This window comes from Mercenaria mercenaria, unplaced genomic scaffold, assembly GCF_021730395.1.
Source record: "Mercenaria mercenaria strain notata unplaced genomic scaffold, MADL_Memer_1 contig_4251, whole genome shotgun sequence".
NCBI lineage: Eukaryota > Metazoa > Mollusca > Bivalvia > Venerida > Veneridae > Mercenaria > Mercenaria mercenaria.
In genome coordinates, this window is record NW_026462466.1 from 24660 (window position 1) to 35993 (window position 11334).

Consider the following 11334-nt stretch of genomic DNA (forward strand, 5'->3'; position numbering starts at 1 on the left):
TAATTCTTTATCAAAGCAGTCCGGACACACAGTTTGGGCCACACAAAATTGGTCGTGCGTGGTTTTACGCCACCAGGACGTTTTACAATTTTGACATTTTGGAGAAAGATTTACATACTTTGCCGATTGACAGCTTTTACAATCTTCTTTTCTATTAGGTACATATCCATTTTCACCATGATGTTTTCATCCCGGGCTACACTCGAACTTGCAAAATTATCACTTTGGAATGTGATCTACTTTCGCCCCGTAGGGGTGGTCTAAAATAAACACAAAGGTTTTCCTTCCAAATCATATTCGTTACTCGAACTAAACTATACTCTCGCCACTGGTGTTCTATTTTGTTCGTTGATCTAAACCTAATTACTTTATGCATGAAAGGGCACTTCACCATTTGGTCGCAGTGTGTGGTTCCGCTGGGCGTGTCCTTTATTTTTTTCCTTTCTTATGTATTGGTATTTGGTTTGTGTTGTCGATAACACTCTTCTGATTACAGTCCAATTTCAATCTCCGCAAGTCACGTCATTTTCCGGTTTTGGGCAATGGTCTCTGTTACAGATGATACACAGGTGTGTTTAGCAATGGTGGCTTTCCTTTGTGGTCGTCAGGTTGAGACATTTTTTCGCATAAAAATTATGGCGCTAAAGAAACCGGTGATACTTGTAAGGAGCATTAAAGTGATTGTCGTCCATTAAGTATATGTAAATGCACATGGGCGCTCGTTCAGAAACTGGAGATTGTTAAGAATTTATTGCTAGAATGCGCTGATCACCATCACTCGTACACAAGGATCTTCTTCAAAGCCGTGCGTGATATCTTCTAACTCGGCTGTCTATCGGATGGTGGTTTGAGCTAATTGATGGATCGCAGCCGCCAACTGTCGTTGTTCGTCTCTCTTTTTGTTCATTAAATTTTTATAAATAACTTTCTGTTACTTTTTGATTTTCCAGTATGAGCCTGTAGATTACTCTTTTTTGTCTGTTTTTATTATTCCTTCCATTTATCCTTCCGTACATCTTTTTAGTTTGGCCCAAGCTGACTCAAGCGCTCTGCCATACACATCGGATCGTCATTTTCTATGGTGATATAGATGTTTGTTAACTGTAACGAGTTATTTTTTTCCTTTGAGTTTAGGATTATTTTTCGTTCTAGCCCTCCCTTTTGGTTAAATCAATGGATCCTATGAAATGTCAAACTTTCATCAATATGTCTTTATACTGTTGGAGCACTTTCTCAATAGTCCCCATCACTTTGTCGGCATTGAGTTGTCCTGGGCTGGAGAGGAACGACATCGGATCGTTGTAATCCAGTGGTGATGTATAACAACACGACCTAAATCGTTCCCCGCCAGATCGCCCCGGCTTCCTTCAACACTTCGTCAACCATTTGATGGTGACCTTGCCTCACATCTTCTAGTCTTTCTCCTCTATACTGTTCATTGATTTGAATTGATACGTACGATCGATGCAGGCGCTTTTCGCCATACGTTCTCTCCTTTTTCTTTCGTATGGATTTATCTGAAGTCCCGGGAGGTGGGTCTAGAGACGGACCGGCTGGGGCTCTTCTCCGCCGCCTATCTGTATCCCTGGTGATGTAGGATGCCACTCCCCATCGTACATACACGTGTTTGTTATCTCGTTCATTTCTTCATCAAAGAGTAAAGCTTTCACGCACTGTTCTATCTCTTCTTGTTCTCTTACGTATTCCAGGGCCAACTCCAAATCGTTTGTGTTCTGGTCAGTTGGCTCTCCAAAATGTTGAAGTATGTTATTTAATTCTTCCTCGACAATGCCATTACCGTATTGTGGGTTCGTCAATTGAAACAAACGGAACCGCACCCCCGGGGAATACTGTATCCCCCACGTCGCCGCAAAATTCATCAGCTCATCTGCGTCGGTGAAAGTATTCACCATCATCTCAAACGTTGCTGCTATATTTTCCATGTTGCCGGTATGAATTCTAAAGTTATAATGATTTAACTGACTCGAGTGCGTTCTTATATACTCGCCACAAAGCCTCGATTTCAAAATGAGGCTTGTATTTTTAGTAAGAACGTCATTTATCTCAATTAAAAATAGTAATACTGGTTTAAACTAGTCAAACTTGAACCTTAAAAGAATGGACAAGTTGGAAAAAGTACAATTCCCTTTGTTAGAGGATTAAATCTTTATGTCAATACTTCTATTGATAAAATCAATATCCATTATACTGCGTCCGGCCTTAAATCAATATAAGCCAGACACTATGGCGACTTTAAAGGGATTAAATTTGACAGTTGAATAGGCTATTGTTAACGCATCTGCTCTTAAATAAATATACGCCAGACGTTGTGGCGACTTTAAAGGGATTGACTTTGACATGTTTACTTTTTATTGTCTGTCCATCAGGCCTTAAATAAATACATGCTAGACATTCTGACCATGATCACGTTTGATTCACTCATAATCTTAACTAAATATAACTTATGAAGTCATTGTAAAAATAGATCCGAGCATGCGCATTTAGGAATAATACGCTTATGATTGGAGTCATTTGGTCAGTAGACGCCAAGGAGGAAACATCGTCTACAAAAATGTAATACTTTATTTTCAGTTAACGTTATTTCTAACGTAGCTATCTTAAATAAAGCTTAATGGTTTTAATTAAAAATGTAATAAATATTTTGCTTTAAATTATTTTTAATACGTTCTTTGTTTACCATACAATGTATTTATTCATTTATGTTATAGATAAATCTATATGATTATTAATTAAACATTATTAATATATAGTTTTTGTTTTCGTGTATAATCTCCCCGTGTAGGGCCGACCCTCAATGTGCGCGAACACGCCCTCGATAGGTATATAAGTCGGCTCTATATACTTCAGGGAGATATAGATAGCAGAGTGAGGTCATTCTTAACATAGAAAGGTGATGTCATTCTAAAACTATAATTCAAAATTCCCGCCGCATTCTTGATCATGCGCACTCCTGACGTTAAAGAGCTGCTTATACTACTGCCAGAGATGGAATTATTTAGCGGGAAGTTGTTTTCAAACTAACCCTTTTCGCATTCCTGTTGCTATGTATACATGCCAGATCACAAATATGTATATGATATGTATTGTTAAGGCTTAGATCAATCACATTTAGTAAAAATTTACTCAGGGTCCTGACTGTATAATTTTACATTTTCAGAGTCCTGGACATATAATATACGCAACATGTGTTGACTTCAAAACCAGTCTCCAAGATAGGATACCAAAAGGCAAAGATATCACAATAGATTTCGAGCCACCATCTAGATGTGTAGGAGATGTAAACTGTCACCACACGCTTACCAATGATAATGTCGATATTCTAATGAATCATGCAGTGCATGCTGAAAATGCACAAATATTTGAACTCCGGAACCTGTCATTCGGACAGAAAGCCGTGTCGTGCACGTTTTCTACATCTGATTGTTTGTTCACCAGACACAGTCTTGCTGATAGATATACACCAAAACTTGCATATCTCACTTTACTAGAATCATACTTAAAGAACTTAAATTTCGACAAGTCTGATGTTGAAGTTGAACACAACGTATATGCCAGATCAATTATATTAGACTATATTTGTTATAGTCTTGTGAAAAGCCATGAGGATGTCGTGGAAGCTTACCCGTCGACGAAAGAAAATACATTTGTATTAATTGCTTTTACAAAAAATGACAACGATTATCAAGAACTAGAAACGTTTAACGGTCTTCAAGTTTTATGTAGGCCATACCTTACAAAGTCGTCCGAATCTATTTTGGCTGAAAATTATGCACAAGAGCAAGGGTTGCATTGCTCGTTTGGAAAGGATATTCAATTGCTAAACGAAGTCATCGAGTCGAAAACAGGAGCGTTATTTACCGATCATAGCAATATTGAAGGCATTGGTTTAAGCATGGTCAGGTCTACGAGCAAAGGTTTTGATACATCCTCACCTTGTGTGGTACTTTATTGCAAGTGTAAGTCTTACATTCCTTTCGGTGAACAAGAGTTTCCAAAATACCTAATCCACCAGAGTGGTCTTTCATTTAAAACTGATGTCCGGGAAGGACGTTTCAGTTTTGGTCCTAATGGTAATACACTGCTAGGTGCTGCAACGGAGTGGCACAAAGAAGTAGCCATGGGTTGCAGCGTGGGACCGAAAAGTGGACAGTATGATGCAACCATTGGGCCATTTGTAAAAGTTGAAGGTATTGACCAAACATGTTTTCTAACAGTAAGACATATGTTCCAGCCTTTTCATCTAGATGACCGTCGACTTCAAGGAACCAAAATGATGCAGCCGGCAGATGGCGATACTAAGCCTGATCCATACAGCCAAGCTGGGCATGGAGGACAAGTTTATGATAGAGAATGTGGTGAGGTTTTAACGAGTGCTTTCAATGGAATGGTTGATGCAGCAGTTGTCAAAATAACAGCTGATCGTTCTCCGAGCAGAGGATACTTTGTTGTTCCTACGGAAAATGAACTAAACGTTGCAGGTATAACAGTTACTTATACGTATATCATTTTTAAGTATATGTCTTCAGGGCATATAACTAAATACTTATTAGAACATATGTCTAATCCTGCCTATTTCTTAAGCTATTTCACACGTTCTGCAGATAGTTCTGCATCTTCAGATATTTTTTCTCTACATTGTAGAATTTCATTAAACCACAGTTTTTCAAAACTTCAAAATATACTAAGAAAAATAAGCCAGAAAAAATAGGATCGAGTGCTTGAGTTTTGCTAGACTGATTTGAATAAAATATAAAATAAGGACCTCAATTTGGAGTCTATAGAGAAAAAAACAACAAAATTTTAATGACATTTTGCGAAAAGAGAAATTTTCGAAATGTAGATTTTATTGAAACTAACAAGTATTTACCTATTACCTTTCACTTTGTTAAGTAAAATATATCTGTCCCTGTGCTTGTTTTCGAGATATTTCGATCTGATTTAATCATTTAATTAGATATTTTTACGTGACAACATTTTTGATGAAATATTAATTCTTTAGAAAGTCAGAAGCGTTGCCGTTTTTAGAAATTAAAATTCAATTGTTGCCATTTACTTGTGGTTTGATTCACGTTACTGTATGCTGAATTCGAGCTGAATTCTATGTTTTACAGACACATGTAAATGATGTCGCGCCATCAATTCCGTTTTTCAGATGTGCAACAGTACCTTAACAGCATTTGCTTTCAAACAGTTACAAAACATGTGTAATATACTAGACTATAGATTAAAAGGATTGGAAATACTTTTATAACAATTTTCATAAATAATTTTTCTAAAAACGTTTTAATCAAAACATTTTGATGATTGAAATCGTATGCATTTAATGGGCATGTTTCGAGAACATTTTAATACCTTTTCTTGTTGGTAAAAATTACTACCATTTGTATATGTTAGGTAACATTCTCTTCAATTTTAAACCCATCGTCAACAGTGTTACTTAAAGCGTTATTGTAATAGATCTGTACATTGTTTTAATTTCGAACTTCTTTCTTTATTTAAGCCGTCGATATGATATCTATTTGTTCTTTCTGCATTTTCATCAAAGTCGGAATACAACCAATGATGGAAAAATAAGTCACAAACTTCATATAGTGAAGTTGTCAGTAACTTGCAAAATAGATTAATATTAATTAAATGTCAAGCTAAATCGAGAAAACAAATATAGATTAGCTAACTGCCGCATCTAATTGAATTTCAGATAAAAAAAAATGCCGTTATACGCAACAAAACAAACATTTACATTTGCAGTATTACGTTAGCTTTACTGAAATATATAAAAATTTCAGGTTTTTCACATACAAACTTTCCGGCTTTTGATGATGGGTCAATTATGAATGCAACCGCATTCACGACAGAAAACTTTGCTACAGAAAGGGTAGTCAAATTTGGAAAAACAACCGGATTAACGAAAGGATCACTTGAATTAAACTCCATGGCAGTAAAAGTTGTGGACGAGGAAGCATTGGCCATACAGTACAATGGACGTCTTGTGAGTAAGGTTATGAAAAAGCAACTGAAAGTTAATTCTCACTCACTGAAGACATTTTTCCAGCTAGGGGATTCTGGATCCGCCGTGTTTTTGGTTGACAAGCAAAATAAATTACATTGTATTGGGATGGCAATTGGTTCAATGTCCGACCTGTCGTGCCTTGTTACACCCATACACGTTGTTTTGTCCGAGCTGGAGAAGAAACTAGGCAAGAAAATTTTACTTAAGAACTTTGAGATGGAAAATATGCAGTAGATCTAGATATACAATCGATTGTGACAAACTGACAAACTGAAATATATATCTGAATTGTTAGTTATGATATAAGGGCCCGGACTGCAGATTTTGGCTGAGATGATCTTTCTTTAAGTTTGGTAATATTATGAACATAAGAACAGGAATTTTTGTTTTCAAAATTATCTTTAACAAGAGTGAGGTAATATTTGTCTGAAATTCTAGATTAGAGGAGGAAGAAGGAAAATTTAAGAAATTGATTTTGCTGTGTGTGGTGTGTGTCTGTCTGTGTGTGTGTGTGTGTGTAGGGGGCGGGTGTAGAGGGGACTGTGGGGCAAGGGGCAGCAGGTGAGGTGGGGGGTAGAGGGGAATGTGTTGGACAGCAGGTGGGGGTGTTTTGCGCGGAGGAGAGGAGCAGAAGAGGTTAATGTGTGTATATGTGGAAGAGGGTGGGGGTGGGGGCGAGTAATGTGGTTTGTTGCACTCCTCAAATAATTCTATCACCATATACCTTTATTCCTAGTTTAAAATCAATACCTTGAATAGTTTGGAATTTATGCTCCTGATATAAAATACAAAGGACAGATTCAAACTCAAGTTGTGACCCTGGCCTTTGACAGTTTTACCAAGTTCATGCACTGTGTACATCGGTTGATTGCAACCGACCTATGTCCGAACTCAATACGTTGAATTGTATAGCCTTGATCTTTCAGTTACCAACCTAGCTGGTTCATGCGTATTGAATACTAAGGCACAACATATATAAGAAATTTTCCGTTGGGGCGGGAGGTAAGGAGGAGAGGTGGGAGGGGAGTAATATGGATTGTTGTACTCCTTGAATCACCGCATCATCACCCATCTATATTCCAAGTTTGAAGTAAATACTTTGAATGATTATTGAGTTATGCTCTGGACACACAATATGAAGGACAAATTTGACCTTGCTGTGAACTTGATCTTTGACCTACAGACCTATTTATGCGCTCTGCTCATATTCTCACCTACCAGTATGTCAAATTTGAAGTCAATATCTTGAACCTTCTTTCATTTCATACAGTGGTATGCATTCATTCTTTTAAGATTAAATTATCTCGTGCGCACGACATCTTATCTCGTGCGCACGACATTTAATCTCATCTCATGTGCACGAAATCTTATCTCGAGCGCACGACATTTTATCTCGAGCGCACGACATCATATCTCGAGCGCACGACATCCTATCTCGAGCGCACTGCTCTCCCAAATGATGTGACAAATTTGTACCTGCTGGAATTAAGACGGGACCATAATTATCTACTCGTCCGTATGTTTTAATGATGACCTAAGTACAAACAAAGGGCCCTGATATATATATGCAAAAATTGAAACAGTTAGTAATTTCACATATTTAGGGGTAATTTTTACCACATGCGGATCATTTTCAAAAACTTATGAAGCTCTAGCAGGTCAGGCACTAAAGGCAATTTTCAAGCTTAAAATGTACATACAGAATTTCAATAATTTTTCAGTAACACACACTAGATCTTTTCCATAAGCTAAAATTATCAGTTTTAAACTATGGTTGTGAAGTATGGGGCTTTAAAGAATCAAAGAAGTTAGAAAATATTCATTTGCAGTTTTGCAAAAATCTATTAGGTGTACGGTTACAAACACAAAATTCGTTTATATTTGGAGAGTTAGGAAGAGAACCTTTATTAAACCATAGACTGTATCAGATAATAAAATTTTGGCTTAAAATATTAAAGTCGGAAAGAAACCGATATATTAGAAAAGTTTATGACATGGTGATATATCAGATGGAACTTGAACCAAATAATAATTGTTGGACAAAATCAGTCAAATCGTTATTAGAGCAATTAGGATTTCAAACAAAGAATAAGAGATAATTTCATGCAACACTGAAATGAATCTTTAGAGAATTCTTCTTGTAAACTGTTTTCAATTGATAGAAACAGGCAGATGGTACAAGCCGAACAAAATTCCAAGAGATGATAGGAAATGTGTTATATGTAATACCCTAGAGGACGAATTTCACAGAATGTAAATTATATAAAGTATATACGTAAATATTACTGGAAAAACCCGAACATACCAAAATTTACAGAACTGTTATCAATTAAAAACATTTCGACCTTGAAAAAACCGTCCACCTTTGTATACAGGGCTTTTGAACTTCGTAAAACTATTTCCTACCCTTTAACACTTTTCTTCTCTCTGACATTTTATCCAGATAATCACATGTTTATGTAGTTTCCGATTTAATAACGAGTTTAGTATGTAGTTGTTATGTTCAGATTGCATAGATATTGTAGTGCCCTAGGAATGGCCATAATTTTTTATCAGTTGTTTTTGCTTTAAATGTCACCTTTATTTCCAGGTTAGGAACTACTTGTGCATGTCAACTCATTTTATTGATGTAAATCCTGTTTATTTTTACTACAAATGTTGTTGATTTAATACTGTCAGCCATTTGTCGCTTTGCATTATGGGAAGTGACGTCATAAAGGTCATATTTGTTTATGAAGTTTTATGTCAAAATTCGAGCTTTTTTCAACTTCAGACCAGTTTTTCGCACTTTCGATCTGTACAATGATCAGAGAAGACAATGTAAGGGTCTTGTAATTTAATCCTTATTCTTTTGATTCATAGTAATTTTCATGTAAGTTTAATAGAACTTAATGGTTTAATTGTTGTTTAAAGTGAGGACATGTATGTTTTCGTCCGGCATATTTTTATGATGGACTCTGTCAAACCCGCAGATTTTTGTGACGGATTCCCTCAGCTTGCAGGGATCCGGCGGATTATTATGTTGGTTTACCCTCCCTTTTTCTTGTGTGATTGCCAGATTTTGGGAGAGTATATAAGGGTTCCCACTCAGATTTTCGAGGACTTCGACCTCTTTGGCTTTAGAGTAAACATAGATTTTTTCCTTATTTTTTTTAGTTAATAATTTCATTGGAAACTTGGACAAGATTTAGCTTACCAAAAGGTTCTTCTAGCGCATATTAAATATTCTTTTTAAGGGATCTGTTTTAGCATCCTGTTACAGATGTTTAATAAAACAATAATGAAAAACTTAAAATAATAATCAAACACCTTCTACCTAAATATTATATCAGCAATAAATAATAAAGACCATTTCGGGAATCTTCCCTAGTGGCACAGATCGGAATTTGGCCATATGTTAGCCTCTTTGTAAATTTAAAGTTTCACATAGCAATACATGGACAGAAAAGTGCTGCCAAACGCCTTGCTTAATTGCATCGTATGATTGATACTACCAGCTCCAGAACGAAATATGGCCGTCAGTGACCGTAGAAGTTAAGCTAGAAGAAAATGAAACCAAGCAGAATAATAGCAGACGATATTTTTGGGCGGTAGTCTATTTTTAGATGATGCTTATTCATTTAAATAATCTCGATTTTTCATTATGACATGTTAGATTTAGGAGTTATATGATTTAAACTATATTATTGTTTCTTAAAGACATGTTATTACGTAGTTGTATTTCACTAAACTTTAGTCTAAAAATTGACTTAAAGATGCGTAAATACATACTGGCAAAGAGGCTATTTGTAATGAATATGCATGAGTCAAAGATGGCGGCGCCCTTCTGGAATTCGGATACCTTTGATGATACTCTTGTATCCATTACCTGCTCAGTCAAGTGTGACATGTTCACCGTAAGTGTTCCTTCCCTTGAGAAGGAACAATTAAGTTAGGCATCTGTTAGTTTAAGTGCATTTTGGACATTTTTGAGAGGTAAATTTTTGCTTTTGATCAAAATTAGTATTTTAAGTGGGAAACCTTGTAGCCTCTTTATATAAATTTTGCACGTTATTTTAAGCACTGACAGACTTTAAATCCATACTTTATGCATTTGTTCCATTAATTTATTGATATTTGCTCATCCGTTATTTATTATCCTGACAGATACTTTGTTAAGGGAATTTATTAAAATAAATTCTTTGTTTTAAATTGACATGGATCTTAGTCTTCTGTTAAAGTTTATTTAAAGATAATCCTCCCCACATAAAAAGTTTTTCTTTATTTTACCGAAGTCCAGCCTTGGTGTTAATATTGTGTTCATACATTGTCTGTCCGTCCGTCTGTCTGACTCGTGACATAGTAACCTAGTGGAGCTCACTGGAGCAGTGGAGTCAACAAGGTCCAGTCTTGTTGCTGAATTATTGTGATTGTTATTTGTCCGTCCGACTGTTTCGTCATTGTAACTGTAACACGGTCATCTCGTGGAGCTCATCGGAGCACTACAATATACATCTGAGTTTATGTGTATATGTAAAACCACTTATTTTTTACACCGCCATTGACATTACTATTCAAATGTTATTTGATTATATGCTATATGTTAACTCATGGGTTTGTAACCTTTTGTTAATAAACTATCTATCTATCTATATAGAGATAAGATGTCGTGCGCACAAGATAAGATATCGAGCGCACGAGATAATATGTCGAACGCATGAAATAAGCTGTTGTGCGCACGAGATAAGATGTCGAGCACACGAGATAAGATGTCGTGCGCTCGAGATAAGATGCCGTGCGCACGAGATAAGAAGTCGTGCGCAAGAGATAAAATCTCGTGCGCTCGGGATGATATAATAAATGCATATTCTAAACATACCATCGTAATTTCACAATGTACAGATATATACCTTGAATAACCTATGATTGTCTTTAAGAGATACATGATGAAGTACTTTTTATTTTATTCAAAATATTTTGTGAAGCTATAAAGTGGATTTTTATAACAATTTTCTAAGTTTTGTATGTTGAGTAATTTCATTAATTACATGAGTAATTTGCTATTTCACAATTGTCGTGTCGTCTAAGGTACAAATACTTTATATGATGGTTAATTTCTATATCTATTCAATTTTCAAAAACGTAAATAACTGTGACATCAAAAGTGGTTTAGTTCTTTTAGATTTTTTTGTAAGATTAGACGTGTGTCCGTATGACTCTGGTGCCCCACTTCCTGTCACTGTACATGGTTTTAAAGATATATGTAACACAAACGCTTAAAATTGTGTCTTTTTACTCAGTAAAGAACCATAATCCTGGACTAG

At 35.9% G+C, this 11334-nt stretch overlaps 1 protein-coding gene across 1 annotated transcript in view; it reads left to right on the top strand.

The window, feature by feature from the left end:
• Nucleotides 1-10226, top strand: part of LOC128553723 (uncharacterized) — a gene marked incomplete at its 5' end in the record, with an annotated part of 33653 nt that extends 23427 nt beyond the window's left edge. The window contains 2 exons of the mRNA XM_053534900.1: nt 3179-4499; nt 5808-10226. Of these exons, the coding sequence (XP_053390875.1) occupies nt 3179-4499; nt 5808-6265 (1779 nt within the window). The remainder of the gene's footprint in view (nt 1-3178; nt 4500-5807) is intronic.
• Between the last annotated feature and the right edge of the window lie 1108 nt (nt 10227-11334).